General features: G+C 39.4%; 1 protein-coding gene and 1 long non-coding RNA gene across 7 annotated transcripts in view; both read right to left on the bottom strand.

The window, feature by feature from the left end:
- si:dkey-97m3.1 (fatty acyl-CoA reductase 1) overlaps positions 1-20,006 on the bottom strand; it is a 60,613-nt gene that overhangs the window by 30,720 nt on the left and 9,887 nt on the right. For 4 of the 5 annotated variants that reach the window (XM_044186272.1, XM_044186274.1, XM_044186271.1 and 1 more), the window contains exon 2: positions 8,120-8,407. In XM_044186272.1, coding sequence (XP_044042207.1) covers positions 8,120-8,407 — 288 coding nt within the window. Of the gene's footprint in view, positions 1-7,498; positions 7,590-8,119; positions 8,408-20,006 lie in introns of those variants that run through there. The other variant, XM_044186276.1, reaches the window with a different exon arrangement.
- Positions 13,495-15,392, bottom strand: LOC122871322. Of its 2 annotated transcripts, none has more exons than XR_006376838.1 (2): positions 14,347-15,392; positions 13,495-14,222 (listed from the first exon to the last, which is right to left on the bottom strand). It is a non-coding gene; the product is annotated as an uncharacterized LOC122871322 (long non-coding RNA). The 2 variants fall into 2 exon arrangements; XR_006376837.1 differs by having other exon boundaries at positions 13,495-14,096.

Below are 20,006 nucleotides of genomic sequence, written 5' to 3'. Positions count from 1 at the left end.
TCGCATTTGTTCTGCCATCAGGCCCCGAAGCCTCTACCAACCTTCTGCCCTTTTTCAGACAAAAAGCAGAGTTCCATTCATCTCGACCCGATCAATAACACCCATATACACACAGAAATAATATCAACTAAAGGCCAAGGAATAATGTGGGGACAAGGAAATCTGGAACTACTTTTTCTATACTTCATTAAGATCCATTTGCTGACTTCATTTGCTTTCCTCCAGCTGTTTACACAGTATTGACCATCCTTTAAAGTAAACCAAAATGTCAAAAGACAAAAAAACAGCCCTTTAAAGTGGTAAAAACCATTACATCACATTTCAGAGGGCCTTCTGCCATAGATATTTGTGGAGCCATATGGATGTGGAGAGAGGTTGGCAGACTCTTCACATGCTGTGGAGGCCCCTGAACAACTGAGTCTTCACAACGCATGTCTCCACTGCCTTAAAGACTTCACCAGCGACGTTTAATGTGCTAATTTGTTTCATAAACTGGAGTTAATTTGCGGCCTAATTATACGCAAAAGCATTGGTTCCCCCTAGCCCCTCTCTCTGGGGAGGAGTTTTAGGGCTGTTGGTTGCCTCTCAGGCTGCTTGCCTGCTGCAATGCATGCCAAACAACCACAGATGAGCAGCAAATGCCTCGCAATGTGCCAGACTGGCAACCCCAACCTCGTCCTCAGAGTCCCCTGTCTCTGAGCAGAACTCAACTCAACAGCAAATCCACAGCAAGTCACTTTGCTCACTCTCATCCCTAAAAGTTGCTGTTTTAACAGAGTTTGACACGCCTTAACATGCGGCCACACATTAACTGCAGGATTTAGCTTATGAGGCCTGAATGCAGGATGGGATGACAGAGAAGCATATTAAGAATGGTCTGTTCTTGCTTCAGGATTGAGAGGTAACGGCTTCAGGTGTGCCTGCGCTGACAGCTGGCATTAACAATTCAGGCAAGGATTTCATCAGCTCCACAAGTGGAAACACAGAGCTGCCTGTTTAAGCCAGCAGGAATCAACAAATATTGAAGAAAGAGGAGGAAAACAATGCAATAATGTCATGTTGGATCAGAGTGTGATAATGGGCAAATGGCTAAAAACAACGGAGCAGGGTGCTGCACCTCAGTCTGGTGCAAACATCCCATACAACAACTACAGTATAACAACAGGGAAGAGGGAGGGCTGCTTTCAGTCTAGGATTTACTTCTGAACTGCTTGTTTAGCAGCGACAGCTGCAGAAAAAACAACAACCTAGTAAGTGCAACTGTGCTTGTACATACATAAATCTCCTTGTGCTGTACGTTACTGTACATCCAAGTGTTAGCGATGTGTCGGTCACGAACAAATCGGCTCTATGACAAACGAACACATTTTTGAACAGAGCAGAAATATTTGTTTCTTATACAAATTAAATTGAAAAATATGTGTCTGTCTAGTATACACTGTAGAGTTGTGTAATTATTTATTAACCATACTAGTTCATTAGTAGTGTGTTATTTTGTTATACAACTAGGATAGTTTATTCTTGCCACTTTTTAACCACCAATACGACCGAATATTTCAATGTATCACAGATGAAGAATCTTGCATATTTATTTCTTGCAACAAATAAGAAAGTAACTTAGGCAGTACCAGCAGAAGTGAAGTGTGTGGGAGCCAAAAGAGCCAGCTCTCATTGCTGAGCTGAGCCAATGTCTAAGTTTGAATCTGATCCAAATCTTACCCTATCATTATCCCAGTGATTATTTCGTAGATAAACCTAGTAACCACTGTCCCCTTAAAAAAAAGAAAAAAGAACGATGAGCCTCTCTTTAGAACAGCTCTCAGAAAGGAATGTAGCCCTAAGATCCAGCTCCCTTCAAAGAGCCGTAAGTCCCATCACTTCCCAGTGTCTCTAAGATATACAACTCTTAATAATAAGTAGTTGCAAAACCAAAGTCTCCTTGAAACATGCATGATCTTTTTCGCAGAAAAAAAAAAAAAAAAAAAAAAACATTGCTCAACTTCAAGATGAATATCTGCACTTCCATCAAGATACAGACAACATCCGGTTCTATAAGAACATTAACCATTAGTGTGATTATGCTGATATCTGCATGGTATGGTGGCGCTAACATAGACTAGTGGCTGCCTACTGAAGATCCCACGGCCTCATTTTTTTACTCATACCAATCATTTGTGAATATAAAAGATGCAGGTGTGGCTTATGTCCTTTGCAGCAGCTGTGACATCACCATGACATGTTTTCAGGTGGACTCTGGTATTTCAGGCATGTTAGTTATAAAACAGCTTCGTGCCTAACAAAAGACTCTCAACGGAGGTAGGTCAGTCTATGTTTAAACACAGTAATTACCAGCCATCTCGCTTGTCTTAGGAAGACCATAAATCAGTTAAGAGTGTGTTGACATCGTACCAACATGAGGAGATGAAAGAGGAAGGAAAAACACCACACCAAGAGTCAAAAAAATATTACTACACTCCTGTTTTGTTAAAGCAAGATGAGAAAAGCAGAAATCAGAAATCTACTGTATTTATTAAATGTCCATGATTCGTCTTTTTGGTTGTGTTGTATGTTGTGAATTAAAACAATATATATATAAAAAAAAGTCCTTAGCTTAATTTTCTAAATCTTTTGTTACACACAAAAAAGAAAAAAAAAGTATTTTGTTTTTTTAATTAATGAAAACACAGTGACCAAAAATATTGCAGTCACTCCTATTTACCAAAGCAACAACACAGCATCTGCTCAATATATTACTTGTTCAACTCCTCACCTGCTCTGCTCCACTTCAGCCCATTAGATGACAAGTTTGAACAAATATGGTGAGTAAGCACTTGGCCAAATTCACCGACCGGCAACCCGTGACAGTACATCAGTAATACAAAGTGAAACGGGTAGGCTTTCAGGGTTAATGTTTTTTTTCCGCTTGTCTGGTTGGGCAAATGGGTCAGAAATCTACTTGCCCAAAGTCAGTTTTTACTTGCCCCTATACAAATGGTTTTATTTATTAGGAGGTTATCAAATAACAACAAAGACTAAAATTAATTATCATTTTTAACCTTTATAAATAATACACTGATTACTGAATAGCCTCTAAAGCAATAATCAATAGTCATTCTACAGTAATACCGAGTAAACCACCCCCTATCCTGGACCTTGCCTTGTAGGCAAATTCCACAAGATCCCTCCCTACCCAAAGCATTCCACCTCCCACCTCTTACCCATCATCTGACCCCATTTCTTTCAGTTACAGCTCTGGACCTGCAGTATGAAGATGCTGCACAGCCTCAGAGATGGAGCTTAAGACTGTTACTGGTGGGTTAGAAAAGCATGCCACAAAGCAGGAGTGTATCCAGAAGCCTACTTGTATCAAGTGCCTGACATGCCATTCAGTGCCTGGCAGCGCAGCAAGGGTTGCAGGCGTCTAAACAATTCCACAGGATCAAAGAAGCCTCTGCACAGACAGACAGTGCTTAAATGTCAAAGTTGGTGCAGTGGAGATGTACACAGACAATGAGATTCCTATCGGTTTGCCCCTTTCCTGCTCGGGGCAGCTCCCCTGATTGCATCTTTTGAAAAACACCCTGGGACAGATCTCTTGGTAGTTACCTAGCAACAGGTGGTAAGAAAGATACTGGCCTGGCTTGAAGGATGAGAGGAGTGGCTACGCGAACCACTGTTCTTCTTCATGAATTATCCCGATGCTGAATAGAATAATACTGACCTGAGGACTCACATGAATAGCAATTGGCACTTGAGGCTTGGTCATGGAAATTTAATGACATCACCTCTGAATGCGGACCGAGCATGAGTGAGTCTGCACTTGACAGAGCATCAAGCAGTGTCCTGATAGCGGACACTATTACAGTGATGCCAGATCCAATGGAAAATTGTTGAAGGGCAATACTGCAAACACTAGCAGTAGATAAATTATATGTCAATATCTGTGCAGAAGAAGTGGGTTAAATTCTTACTAACTGATATGCAACAGGAATTTTGAAATTTCACATATTTTTCCAAATTAACCCATGCCAGTTTTATGGACTTTTGACACTGTTGTGAGATGCAGAGCTGTTAACCAAACCTTTTATCTTCTCTCTCTCTTTTTGGTTACAGCTTTTTGAGGCTTATCAGTGTCTGCTTTGATATTGACTTGTTAGCAAATACAGACCCAGCTTAAATTAATAGTTTGACATTTTGGGGAATGTGCTTATTCACTTTTATGCCTAGAGTTAGATGAGAAGATCAATACCGCTCTCATATCTATCCATCAAATATGAACCTACCACCAGGAGTCGGTTAGCTTAGCTTAGCATTAAGACTGGAGACAGGGGGAAACAGCTAGCATGGCTCTGCCCAGAGATAAAAAAATTAAATACCTACAAGTACATCTAAGGCTCAGTAATTAGTTATATCTCATTTGTTTAATCAGACAAAAACCAAAGCGTAAAAATAACAATTTTTGGTTTTATGGGTGTTTTGTGCGGGACTATTTCATGGCTGGATGCAGTGGCTTCACAGAGTCTTGTCATCACCATGAAGTTGGCTGGGTGCATGCTTGTGGCATGGCTAAATGTCAGTCGGGCAGGCCACCACTTTGGTCCAGACTGAAATATCCCAACAACTACTGGATGGATTGCCATGAAAATGTGTTCAGATATTCATGTTTCCCTCAGGATGAATCCCGATAACTTTGGTGAGGTCAAAATTTTTATTCATCCACTACTTTGGTTTATGACCAAATACCTGCAAAATTAATGACATTCCCAACAACCTCAGCTACAGTTTGTGTTTAGTGCTAATTATCACTGAACATGGTAAACATTATACCTGCTAAACATCAGCATGTTAGCATTGTTATTCTGAGCATGCTAGTATGCTGACATTAGCATTTAGTTCAAAGCACTCTTCTGTTTTGGTCTTGTCAGGCTTACGAGTGTCTGCTCTGTCGCTGATATTTTAGCAAATATAGACGCAGCTTAAGAGGAACGGTTTGATTATCACCGTTTCGTTTCTTCCTTAAAAGCCGCAGCAGAGGAGGATTTAAAAACGTGCTTATATTAAAAAAATAATGATAAATTCCTCCCTCTGTCGCCCATTCTCCCATTTCTGCTGTGCAGAAATTACAGAGTGTTGTTAACTGGCACTTTTACAGTGCTGTTGTGTCTGAGTGAAGTAATTACATGGTGAAAGAGGTAATTCTGTGAATCCTGGATGGCCGAAGCATCACGCTCACCTTGACAGAAGGAGATGGAAATAAAAGAAGAGTGTTAAATTAAGGGACAAATTCTCAAACTGCTGCTCAACTGCTATTATAGCAGTGAGTAGAATAATGAATGCAAGGTTCAATGGAAGTGGTAAAAATAGATGCTATTAGAGGAAAACACAGAAAGAGAAAGGGGAATACAGCAAAAGTGTGATTTTCTTAGCTGTACTGACAGTTTGAGGCCAACAACACCCAAGCAGAGGATGTGCACGCAGCAGCTGCTTCTGAGCACATCAATACGCACGCAATGTCAATCCTTCAGGCCTCATTACTGTAAGTCCAACATAGTTTGGAGATTTTTCTTGAGTCATGCTTTGCTGCTTGGCGTGATACAGCTGACGCCACATATTTGGAGCTCCACCACCCCCTTACTTCTCTCCTCTTCCCCCCTCTGCTTTTGTCTTCTCCACCTCCATTCCTTTCAGCCCCCACCTTCTCTTCCTCTGATCTCTCTGGCCCTGGTCCTTTCCTTCCCTTCTCTCTGTCCTAAAAACATTCCTGTCTTCATTACCCACCCTCCGCGTTCTCATCTTCATCTTCTGCTCAAACACACCAGATATTTTCAGTGAAATAGCATCCAGTTCAGTTAACCTTTTAGTATTCTTGATCAGACGCCTCATTTTGCTCTCTGACTCTTTGTCTCTCTGCTGAAGCTCAAAGATGAACTATTGGACTCTTCCGGGGTCATTAAGTTTGCGTCACCATGGCAACAGCAGCTGCTGCTATAATTCACAGGCAAATTTCTATTGCTCTATAAACACACAACCGCAATGCCATTTAAAGCCTGGCTTTGAATTATGATTTGAATCAACAGCCCTCTAGTCAAAACATCCAAATACACTGAATGTCATTTGGTCTGATGGCCTCAGAAGCGCTGCTGTAATAGATTAACAGAAGCACTTTCTCTTTGCTGATTTTCCATATTAATTGACTGCTATGTTTCAAATTATTACAAGACCACTGGCAATGCCCATGTTGACGAGGACAACACCGTTTTAGCTATTACAATCTGTAAAATTTCAACATGTTCAACCTACAGAAAAGATGGCAGAAAATGTACTGCCACTAGGGTATTACATGTACCCAAACCAGAATCTTCCAAGTTCAAGCAACAGAACAAGGGTGAAGAAATAAGTGTCATACTTTGGGGTTTTGTCCTGTTTCCTGTCTTATTTTGTAGTGTTCTCCTCTCCTCATGTGTCTTGTGGTTTTACTTCCTATCTTTGTTTGGTTTCCCTCCAGTTTAGATTGTTTGCCCCGCCTTGAACAATTGCACCTGTGTCTCGTTGTCTCCCCTACCTAAGTGTATTTAGTCTGAGTTTCTTCCTTTGTTCAGTTCATCTGTCATGATCATTTGCATCAGCAGTGGTATGTGGTCTACACGTCAGGTGTCCCAGCCTTGTTTCCTGTGCTTCTCCTGAGTCTCTTGGATTTATTTCTGCGTGTGCTTGGACCTTGCCTGGACTTTTGGATTTTGTTTATTGCCTGCTCCTTGTCTGATTTGTTTGCTTGTCTTGGCCTCTGCCTGCCTGATTATCCATATAAGCCTTTCCTGCAATAAATTAATGAACTGCATCTGCTCTGCCTCTAGTCTGCATTCGGGTCCTATTCCATATGTTCCCTGCTCCCTTGCGTGACATCCACTACGACAATAAAGGCAGAGTGACGTGTCTTTACACTCCTTTTGTAGAGATTTTCCATCACGTTTTTCCTATTTTCAGTAGAGTTTGGTAGATAGGTCTGTAATAGAGTTGCAAAGTTGGAGGAGGAGTTGGTTCTGGATGTATTTAACTCCCCTTTAAAGTTTTCTTTTACAGATATCCTCCATAATTCTTGACACACTCTCCCGGATAATATAACGATAATATAAGTTTATGTTTTGGCCACTGTTGAGAGGCTAGTCAGAGGTTCGAATCACAGCTAGAGCAAATACAAAACACTTTCACTGAATTCATCCAAAATAAACCTCGAATCTGAAAGTGAATGCAATTAAGCCACAGACTGTGTTTGTGTTTTCTAAAAAGCCTAATCTTCAGCTTACACTTGTCATTAGCAGCCCACATAACAGAATATTAAGTTCCCTACCAAAATGCTCCTTACGTTGTTATATACTCAACCTTGAGTACTGGTGATTTTTATCAGGAGAATTTCATATCCATCAAGCATTGACAGTGCAACAACTGAGGCGCCCCGGTAGCTCAGCAGGTAGAGCGCGTATCAAGGCTAAGTCCTTACTGCAGTGGCTCGGGTTTCGAGTCTGGCCCAGGTCCTTTGCTGCATGTCATTTCCTCTTTCTCCCCAGCCTTTCATGTCTCTCTCTATATCACTAGCAAATAAAGCACAAATGCCAAAAATTTAATCTGGAAAAAAAAAAGAAGTGCTGGTCACGTAACATGTCTATGCAGAAAATAAAACTGAAGCTTCAACTGACAGCATAACATTCAATTCGGGGACTGATGATTTAAATCATCACATTTGTACATTTATTTCTCCTTGGAGGTATTCATACAGTGATATTAAGAAATGTTTATTAGGTTTGGCACAACAATAAATGCAATGCTTTTAGTGTTTTATTATATTCTACCAAACAGATGCATTAGATAATGAAAGCTGTCACTTATAAATTAATATATCAACTTTAACCCTTTAGCACCTGCCCCCCTGGAGACACCATATTTTTAAGGTTTGAGTTGTATACTCTGTACCAATGCATATATTCCATGTTTGTATTCATGTAACTTTTCATTATTAGTAGTAGTCTGTGAATGATCCACATAGTGCCAGTGACCAGCTGGGTAACACTGGGGGGATAAAAGGTTAAATCATACATAAAAAGTAAAAAAATTGAGCTCTTACTTTGCACATCATCATGTCGCTGACCCTCTGCTGCATGGACTGCCCGGCTTTGGGTCTGACCAGGAGGTAGATGGCTTTGACCTCTGGGCAGGACCTCAGAAGCTTTTCCACTAGCACTTTTCCCATGAAGCCTGTGGCTCCTGTGATCAGCACACTCTTGCCAGCGTAGTATTCTGGTATGGACGCCATTCTGCTGCCCGCTGTGCCACTGCAGATGTCTGTCAGTCTGGTCTGTCTGTCTATTGCCTGCTCTCCTAACCCGTCGAGGTCCCGGTCTTCAGACAGCTCCTGCAGAGGGAGGAGGAGGATGTGAATGTGAGGGCTGGCAGGCACATAGTTTAAATAATGTATCAGGAAGTGCTTGTGTGTGAATACATGGTGAGTTTAAGTAATGAAGCAGTTCAGGGAGAAGCCAAATCTTAACTGTGAATCACACTGTTGTGATGTAAAGGTTGTAAGAGGAAGAGCAAGGTTTTGTAAGAATGTACAGCATTTCATTGCTTCAGTTTGATATATTTTGGGAGGAAAACATTTCAACAAATTCAAAATGTGGATCAGTGGTGCTATCTCTCTGCTCTGACCTTCAAACTGCCAGAAGAAACATGCAACTAGTATGCAAATTAGATGAATATTCATACAGGAGGATGGAGAGAGGGTAATGTTCAGGGGCAATTTGACATCAGCTTGTGTGTGTGTGTGTGTGTGTGTGCAATTGGGAGTGTGTATGTGTGTCTCTGCTGATGAGTCCACAGGAAAAGGCTGTGGAGGAGAAGTGAAATTTAAAGGCTGCAACTACGGCTGCAACCAAGTTTTTTTTTCTGATTAATTATGAATAGTTTGGTTTATAAAAATCTTAGAAAATAGTGAAAAACACCCATCACGAATTTCCCAGGGTCCCAGTTTCCCCTGTAGGTTAGGGGTTAAGAAGACAACCATGAGCCACAGCGTTCCGGGATCAGGTCGGGCTGAGGACCTTTGTTGCATTGCTCTCTTACTTATTTCTGTCATCTCTCTACGCTCTGTGATAAAGTCAAAGATACCCAAAAAACACATCCCAGAAACAAAAAGATGATGTCTTCAAGCTGCTTGTTTTGTCCTACCAACAGTTCTAAACCCAAAAATATTAATTTTACTATCAGAAGACCAAGAAATTCAGCAAATATTCACATTTGAGAGACTGAAAGCAGTGAATTTTGGGCATTTTTGCTTGTAAAAATCATTGTTTTGTTGATCAAGTAATCAGTTAATTGCAAAATAGTTTTCGCTCTAGATGGAATAAATTATTTTTTAGTAGTCAAACTGTCCATTAATTTCCCAGAGCCCGAGGTAACAATTTCAAATGCCTTGTTTTGTTCGACTAACAGAAGAATCCCCCAAAATATTCAATTTGAAATGGTATAATACAATGAAAACTAGCAAATGCTCACTTTTGAGAGCCTGAAAGGAGTTAATGTTTGACATGTTTACTGGATAAATGATAAAATTATTCAATTATCAAAATTGTTAAAACTGATTCTGTCTAAAATTTTCATTATTGTAATTGTATCGCACTGATATGAACAAATTGTGCTTAGAGCTAAAATCATTAGTCGATTAATTCAGTCGATCGACAGAAAACTTACCCGCAACACTTGATATTTGATCAATCGTTTCAATAATTTTCTATGCAAAATGCCAAATATTAACTGGTTTGCAGACCAACAAATTGATTGAGAAAATAATTATTAAATTAGCAAAAACAAAATTAGTTTTTATTTCACAAGTTTGAAGACTTGTCTAATGTATTGCATGACAGTGAAACTGTTATTAAACAATAATTTGGATGCTGAATGAATATTGATACTGAAAACAAAAAATTTTTTTTAACCAAATCACCCGGCCTGGCAAAGAAATAGTAATTAATGAAACCTCACCTTTTGAAGCCACCAGAGGCAAATATTAACACACTCACGCACACACACACACACACACACACGCACCTGTGATGTTATGGCTCTACTATCTCTGCCCTCCTCAATCAGACAACTCAAACCACAACAGCACAGGATGTACAACTACAATCAGACTAAATGAAAATACTGGTAACTGGACTATTTTCTATCTGCTCCCAAAGTTATACCAAGAACACTTTGACCTTGTTTTGGAGACATTGCATGACATCACCAACCATCACTGCGTATGGTTTTCTTTGTGTAATCTCTCTCTCGTTCCACAAGATCTCAGTTGTGTGTGAGGGAAGTTTCTCAGAACTCAGCTTGTCGTGTTGACTCAGGGTTATCCTTGCATGATGAGATTTACATGGCGACAAATCTAAAATCAACATTAGCTGGAAGCCCTGCTGGTTAGCCACAACATTTACACAACAATCTCAACCCACTGAAACGCACTCAAAATGAAGAAAGACTCAAACAATGGCTCTAACACCTGCTTCATTCTGTTAAGACACGCATTTACCTAAGTCAAAGTGACCCAGACTTGCCCTCCATGTCATTCTTTCAATAATATTTTACGTGTTTCTGGACGTCCAGCCGCCCTCATTCTATGGCAACTTAATTGGATCAATTGCTGCTCCAATGGCGGTGGTGTAACGGACAGTGTCTGCTTATTCGGGCCAACTCAATACAATAAATCAGTAGCTGTGTCTGCTGCTTTAGTAGTGGCAGGAGGACAGGTCCTACAGGGTCCCGATAGAGGCTGATGTGGCTTCTGACATTCAGAGGGCTTAGCTACTGGTCATTAGCTTAGGCACTGACTCTGCCCCCAGTGTCCAGGCAACAGCAGAAGCAACAGCTGGCTCTTCAATGAGCAGATTTCATTTTTCTGTCAACTTGTGACAACTGTGCTGCACAATTGGTCAAAATTTAGGGCATCTGTAGGTTAAACGGTCAATTCACCTAACTTACAAAAATACATGGTTTCCACTTACCCCTAGTAGTATCTTCCAATGTTGATAGTTTTGGTTTTATGTGCCCAGATTGTGAGGTTCTCATAAGCAGAGGGAAAAAACATTTCTTTCTGGAAAGAGACGTTGCTGATTTAAAACATTTTTCAGTGTCTCAGTTATTCATAGACCTCGCTACTTATTGCCAAAGAAATATATCCTATGACAACTAGGGCTGCAACTAATGATCATTTTCATTACCGATTAATCTGCTGATTAGTTGATAAAATAATCATTTGGTCTATAACAAGAAAATAGTTTCAAAAAATGTCCATCCCAGTTTCATCCCAGTCCAATGTGACATCTTCAAATGTCTTGTTTTGTCCAACCCACAGTCTTTAAAAAGATATTTAATTTATTATAATGTAAGACAACCAAAATCAGCAAATCTTTACATTTGAGAAGGTGGAACAATCAAATGTTTGATATTTTTGCTTGTGTTAGATTCATTTAAGTCCAATAAAATCTAATGTATTTCACTGTTTACTGTAACTGCCCTCAGTATAAAGTGTTGGAGGGAGGGGTTGCCCATTGTGCCTATGACGCCCATCAAACCCCCACAGAGACAAAAATACCACAGGAGGCATCTATAGCCGCATGTAGACGTACATGATATTAACACGAGTCTGAGACTTTGTCCTTATTCCCTTTAGACAATAACTGACAGCAATCTGAGCTGTCATGTGACTTCAGCTGTGCTTTCTCTGTGACTGATCAAAGCATTGTGTTGGATGTGTGGGCTAAACGCTCCCAACCATGCTGCGAATGTTGCTGTTCATTTGTGTATAACCACGACAACGACGCACCGATACATCACAGGCCTCTTAAAGGCTGGATGACAGCTTCCTGTCTCTGGTTGACATCATTCTCTTTTCCTAACCAATCACAGGAGCAGAGTAGCAGTCGTGGCACGTTCAGTCCTGTCTAACATTTGCCAACCAGCCTGTAAAAAAGGGCTGATGGGGTGCCTACTTGTGAAATTTTGCACTTGGCAACAATAGCACAACATTTAGCCAAGACTGACGCTCGATCAGCACTTTTAGTGATTCAGTGAAGCTGTGATTTGTACACAAGATGAGTTTTTTCATCCTCTCTCCTGGGCTGCAGATTCCCGGCATGTCTGCCCAAAGACAGAAGACGGAAACCAAATCCTCCTGAGCCAAACGTGGCCCAGATAACAAAACAAATCTTATATTTACTTTCCTTCCATTCTACCGTCTGTGCATGCAATATTGAATTACACTTCCTCACACACACACACACACACACAAAAAAGATTGCTTGCAGTGGAAAAGAGTAACTAAGACCTGGGTTTTCAGGCAAAAAAGCAAAGCTCACTGAGAATTACTACATTATTTTATTTTTTCCCCCAGATCTATAACTTACAGACAAGGTAATATCTTTACCAGTCGGTATGCACAGAAACCAAAACAAAAAGGTCAGTCAAGGTCCTCTGCTGAGGCAACTGACATTCCAGCTTTGTGCTTCACAGAGATTCCCTGTGGACACAAGGACAAGGGCAGGGGGGGCTGAAAGTCACTACGGATTAACGCCTGACAATGGAAATGTTCCTGCAGCTGGAAAAGTGTTGGAATGGACGCGCACATTATCTGATGTCCTTTATGATTCTTGTAACTGTTTTTACAAATTCCTTGTTTATTCTGTTTGCTGATTGTGTTCTTGTTCTCAGGTCTCTCTTGGAAAAGAGATTTTAATCTCAATGAGACTGCCTGATTAAATACAGATTAAATCAAAAATAAATTAAAAAAAACACCCCAGGTTCATGATTCTCAAATACGCACACATACAGTACACCCACTACTGCATTCTTCTAAGGTTAGACAACCCCACCTCCTGCCTCTCCCTATGCCTTTCAGTTAGGCTGATGATGTCTAGCCACCTTCTACTACAAGCCAACATGGAAACAGGAGCTGGTTATGTCAAGAAGTCCAGTTTCTGTCTATTTGTGCATAAATCCCAACATGTTTACTAGTGATATAAAGAATTAGACTGCAAGTATCAATTAATGTCATTGTAGATTATTTTCACAATTAATAATTAATCGTTAGGTCTTCTTGCTAGAAAACAGTGAAAAACAGCTGTATTTTATGTTGTCTTAACACAAACAAAAGAGAGAAAAAAAGGAGTATATAAATGGCTAAATTATGACTTAAATTTGAAAATATCTGATTAAAGTATATGTAAACAAGACCTGACATAGCATTTAATGCTAACTATTGGTACATGAGTTTGATTCTTGGTGCCACAGACACATTTCGGTCACTCAAAAAGCATTGAGGTTCATAGTGATAACAGGCCAGGGTATAGGTTATAAAATAGTTTTTTCATAGCGTATTTTTTAGAGTAAACAACATTCAGGCAACATCAGACACACAGTACAATATCCTGACATGCATGAAAACACTCTTTTTCATGTTTCATTTCTGTTTATTCTTTTTCATTTTGTAAATTTTGTAAGCAACAAATGTTCTCAACACAATTTTTTAATAGAAAAAAAAACGTATGCTCTTATAACTTGTCCTTGTCAATCATACGCAGAGTAAAGGACAAGCAGGATAAAGCTCTGAAGATGTCTGTCAGCCTTAACCTTGTTGTGTTGTCACTTATGAATAAGAGCATCCTTTTCAGTCTGTAGTATGGGCAGCAAGGACGAACACTAAAAGCTTAAGGGACCAGCTCCTCAGGTTATGATGCCATCTTGACAAAGTACCGCGTCATGTCCAAAGTCACTCAGGGTCATTTCAAAAATATAGTTCAGAGATGCTTGAGGCATAAGAATACAGCTCAGCTGTAGAGATTTACTGCTGTCCGCAGGTGATGTTGCTGCACTCTGGCCTTATTTCATGTTTCCTTTTCTTCTGACTGAGGGTTTTTCTGTTTTTCCTCAAAGCTTCTCTCTGCGGGAGGTCCACGCTGTTTGTCGGAGGTGGGTTGTTTTAAGCCACAGCTCTGCAGTCCTTCTGCTGCCTCCGGCCTTTCCTCATACAACCCCTCTATTAGTGGGTCAGCTGAGTGCTGCTGGAGACAGGCAAAATCAAGCTCTACAGCTGCATACTGGCTAAGACCATTATAAAAGGGACAAACGCTGACAGAGGCAGGAGGGGAGGGAGGGAGTGTGGGAAAAATAGAAAGAGCAAAATGCTGCAAAATGCAGCCAATAATTAAGGCAGCATTAGTCAATTTGAATACCAGGGCCAAGCAACACAAAAGAAAAGCCAGTCCCTTTCACTAGCTAACACAGTGCCAGCATTGTTAAAAAACAAACCTGAAAAGCTGAGTTAAGTGTACTACCACTGTGGGCAAACACTTTTACATCCCGGTGCCAACATGGAGACCTCTGAAAAGACAAGGGCCAACTAAACCAGGAGACAGGAGGGTTTCAGGGGCCAAACAAGTCTCATCTCATCCAGGATCCAAGACTCCCAGAATGCCAACCACCACTAAAACCGTGTCTAAACAGGCGGCGTAATGTGAGAAGCCTGTGAGCAGAGCAGCAACGGCAGATTCAGTGGTCCGTCTGAGTCAACACAGGATGTGTTCAGGCACAGCACTGGGTTGTAGGTCACCCCCACTTTAACAGGGAAAAAACAGCGTGACCTGTATTTCCAGATACAGACATAACCCGCCCTCATCGAGTCTTAATCAGCAAAGAATGCATGATGATTATCCATAGCTCCTTCCTGATAACGATAATGTTTCTAGTTTTGACATACTCAAGTGGAGAGGAAACAAATCACTCTCTTTACTCAGAAGGAGAGGATGAGGGCGGGGTAATGACCGGATCATGATGTTAGAATAAAATGTATCAGTTGGAAAAAACAGAGCCAAGTGACTTTATTATAACAAGAAAGTGATAAAACGACTTTCCGTTTTAGCATGAAATAGTTGTGATAATAGTGGCAGATTTACCATCAGATATTTTAGTAAGTTTGGAAACAATAGGTCCTTGAGTACCGCCGTATGTACACAAAAGAAACTTCTCATTTATAGCCAGCAAGATTTTGTCAGATTTTGTCAGCTGTAGATAGCAAGCAGTTAGCTAAGTAAGCTAACATTGGCTCCATGAATTGTCTGCAGCAGACTGTTTAATGTTTCCAGCTGACTCATTTTAAAACAAGAATACTGAAGAAGGGGTCTTGAATATGTACTTGATGACTACCCACATGATATTGTGCTAAAAGACTGAGGCTAAAGTTAACATGTCCCGCGCAAAGTTAGCATCTTCACCAGTTGATGATCATGTCGAACACATGGAAATAAAGAAGCATTGTTCTTGTATTGCAGTGTAGAGCTAGTTAGTTAGTATTATAGTTGTAGATAAATGTAAAATCAAGACTGTTATTTCATTCTAACATAACCCTGTTTGGCTGCTTAGCTAACATGTTTGTATTTTTAAGCAGTATGTTTCACTTTTAAAGTTACAAGAGAAAAGACTTTAGGATGAGGATTAACATGTTTGTTGAACGCAAGGTTATCTGAGGTAACACTGACTGGGGTTGTCAGAGTGTAAACTTCCCCAAAAATCCCAAAAAAAGAGCAGAACAGCTGCTAACATTAGCCTAAACTGTGTTAGCGTCGGCTTCCACACAGTGGGGAAATACTACACAGTGTGCTAATTGTGAAGGGGGTTTTATTGAATGTAACCTATAAAATCAAAAACTAATATAGCCTTGAGCTAATATAGCCTTGAGCATAACTCGGTTACTACTGTAGGTGGTGAGCTAGTTAGCCTGACATATTAGCAATTGCAGCTAATGTTCAAGCAGATAAACACACTGTCGGATCCGTTCCTTACACTTTTTCTCTAGTTTTTGGTTGTTAAAAAATGCAAAACAATGACACCACCCTCCAAAATCAATGGACAATCAATTTAGTGAAATTCTGAATTGTTTTGCTTAATTAGTCACATACCAAACGTCCATGATGATGCATCACTATTTAAAAACTTATTTTCCAGCATCCTCCAGCTCAACTCCCCCGCTCCAGTATATGAGGTTGTGACATTGCCCCTTACACAAACCCACGTAATTGCACACCACTGTTAAGGGCCCTTATCCAAGATTGCATTACCACACAAAAAAACCAGCAGGTCTTCTCTTCCAATTTATTTTACCAGAGGCAGCTAAAGGCTAATCTAATTAGAATTAATTATAGTAGCCGTGGACTTCAAGGATTTAAGCAGTGTCTCTTTAATTTAATCTATTTTATAATCTACACATGAAGGTCATCACTCACTATTTGATTCAGTGTACGTGTGTGAGCTTATGTTTCTGTGTGTACACATACACTTGCATCATTACATTGTCACCATTATGTCTGATGGTAGAGGGATTCTGTAATTACACCAGCCGTCTCTGACTGACAGAGCCTCTGGGTGCTGTGGTGTCAGTTTGCCCCTGGCTCAGACCCAGACTGACAGTCGTACTCCCGAGTGCTACGGCCGGGCCAAGAGGTCATGAACCTGCACTGTGGTCATCATGGTATGAATCCCACGCACCTCTTTCAAGTAACAAATCCACACCTTATTGGCAGTAACTAGGGATCAAGTAGCAGCCTATAAATTTCTCTGTTCTGCGTGTCATTTCAATCTTTACCTACAGAATTACAATGAGATTCTGAGCCTTGGAAACCAACTGTTCTACCATCTTTTCGAAAACAACATCTCCTGTAATGCTGTCAAGTAATCAGCATTAAAAAATAGCAAAGTTCTTTATTGTAACACTCTGCAACTGCAGCATGAGTGTGAGAAAAATGCAAAACCAAACTAATCTAAAATAAAGCATTAACTTGGGCCTTCAACCAATTTAAAAACATAAAATAACACAAACTATTTAGTGAGCGTTTACTCACAGATGAATAACAGAGGCATGATTATTGATTAATCCTTTGAGTAATTTTGCCAAGAACTGGGTCCAATTCAAATGTGAATATTTACTAGTTTTCTTAATTCTCTGTGATAGTAAATTGAATATCTTCGGTTTTGGACTGTTGGTCGGACAAAACAACCAATTTGAAGAAGTCTTCTTGGATTTTGGGAAAGTGTGATGATGATTTTTCCCTATTTTCTGACATTTTAGAGACCATAAAGATAAATTGCGAAAAACAACTGGCAGATTAATCAACAATGAAAGCAATCGTCAGTTGCAGCAGTCACAACTGATCAACGGCTTATTGCTACATACACTAAGATTTCTAGAAGCTCGGCGTCAGGGAACTTACAAGTTATCAAAACATCTGCTGTCACATACTATGAAATACTGACTGGACAAGTTAAACCAGAAGATGTGGTAACATGGAGACTTTTCTCATTAGAAGGGGATAGTTTTGGATACACAAACTTTATACACAAAGTTTTTTCAACTGTGAAATGTTCCACTCAGTATGTATATTGGTCACAATTAAAAAACAAAAAATTTAAATCTAAGGGATCTGCATCAAGATTGTTTATGTTATGTGTTCATGTAAAAGAAAATTACCAGCAAATTTTTTAAACTCCCAAATGTTGCTATTAGTATCAGCTTCAAAGAGATTCAAATCCAGGATAGGTCAGGCTATAGCATGTACACTAGGTTTTGTTAAAAGTCACATAACGCAATGCCTTGTCTGTACAAGATGTGTAAATTACCACTACGTAACACAACGGCAGTTAGTGGGGGTGCAAAAGGATGATTCATCCTTTAAGTGTCTCACAAACAGTTTACATCTCACTATTGAGCATTTATTCTGTAAGGAATAGTGAATGAGGGAGTGTTTCAGGACACAGTCTTGGACTTGTTTAATTTTCACCAAGCATGCACTTGGAGGTGTGGGTTTGCAATTCTTACTAATGGCAAAAACTACCCACACAACCCATCTGCAGAGAGCCTGGTGGTCTTTTATGATCCACTTGAGGCAGTCATTAACACAGTGGCTAACATAAGGCCCTCGCTTTCAGCAGCTGACAAGCTCACATACTAGACATGCAGTGATGATGGGAACAGGCCTTAACTGGTGAGGCACTTTCAACCCCTTATCACAGAAACAGAAAAAGACTGGGTCACAGGCCACAGCTGCCCTGCCACTTATCCTGCAGGCTCATTTTCCTAATGTGGAAAGAGGCATGGATCAGGCTCAGCAGGCGATTCCTCAAAGGTGCCTTCACTGCTCCATATAACATGTTCACTTTGGGCGCAGAGCTGGGTGATGATTCAATATTAAAAATTAAAAAACAACAAAAAACCAAAACAAAATTACAGATTCAATTATTGATTTTGTTTTGTGTGTTTACATCAGACATAAGACAAAACACAGCCCAAAAGATAAAGTAGAGCTGGATGATGTAGCCTTAAATCTGTATCAAGATATACTGTCATATTTGCCTTGATAAATATAAATGAAGCAAAACTTTTTTTTGGTAAAGCTTTATTTTTCGAGTTTGTAATTTCCTAAGAAGTTTCCTGGGAAGAACAATGTAATCTGGTACTGCTTATAGAGAAAAGAAATTTCCTTGAAAGAAAAGCTCAATTTAAACCCAAGTAAATATTAATTTATTGGAAACTTAATGTCATATTTGTTGAATTATATGCTCGCTTGTAGACAAATTTCACATTTTTGCATGTTTAGCTGACCTACTGTGCACTGATGAAAGACTAGTTTGCACTGGCTATTAGTTGGAATTAATTAATTGGAAACATACCACTTCCCTTTAATTAGTACCAAATTACACATCTCGGAAACTTCCTGGGAAATTATTTGGAAATTACGAACCCCTAAAATAAAGCGTTACCTTTTTATATACTGTACATTACTGCATGTATTTCCATTCTCATGTGTACTTATTTCTATTTGTCTGTGGTGTCAATATGTCTAATACCTGAGTGGATCTGAGTGTACTCAATATCAGCTCTGATCATGTGGTGCATCTTCACATCATCACAGGAAAAAAATGTGTGGGAGACAGAAAGTATGAACTGTCTTTTTTTTTTTTAAAGTTCTTTATGCAGGATTTCAGCAGTCTTCACCAAATTAAATGTAAGACTTAAGAACTTTTTAATACCCCAATTAAAAATTAATGAATTAAATTTAAGTAAATTTAAGTAATTGCTAAAATTGACACTTGCCCATTATGAGACAATGAGCTTCCTAGCTACTGCAGCTAACAGTAGTGACAGTGTTTGCTACAGGTCTGATGGTGCTGACTCAGACTCCACAAAAAAGGATTTAACAGCTTCCTACAGCACAATCCACTGTTGAAACAATCCCACTTTTAGTTTATAGATGTACAATGTCTCCCGACAGTCCGCAATCATTTCAAGACCTTTGTAAATTAAATTTAAGGCATTTAATACTTTTGAAGGCATTTAATTTAATGATTTTAAGACCTTTCTAGACCTGCAGATACCCCATTGTGCACATTAGGTTCGGGAAGGTTTTTCATGAGTCTGTTTTGGATCAGGTCCAAAGTTTGGACCGACGAAGTTCTCTTATTTTACATGCATTTCATATAGATTTTCCATGTCATGATCTATACGTAATATGTATATATTACATATAGTAAATTAAACTATTATTTATATATTTATATATATATATATATATATATATATATATATATATATATATATATATATATATATATATATATATATATATATATATATATATATATATATATATATAGGAGAATATTGATATTAATATTAATTGGGGACTCTTTCCTTTTAATCCATGAGTTATGCATATGCATGAGTGTAAAACTGAAGCCTTAGTGTGATATGACTATACACCATCTTGTACTTCATGACTTGTCTGTGGTTTTGAACAACAACAACCATCTTGCTTGCATGGAAACCAATATCTGTGACCAAGTCATTTAATCAGGTATCCGGTGCAAAGATAGATTACAGTGAAGACACGACACAAAGAGTAATGCACTACTTTACATGC

This window comes from Siniperca chuatsi, linkage group LG23 (genome assembly GCF_020085105.1).
Source record: "Siniperca chuatsi isolate FFG_IHB_CAS linkage group LG23, ASM2008510v1, whole genome shotgun sequence".
Lineage (NCBI taxonomy): Eukaryota > Metazoa > Chordata > Actinopteri > Centrarchiformes > Sinipercidae > Siniperca > Siniperca chuatsi.
This window is presented reverse-complemented; position numbering and strand designations above follow the sequence as displayed.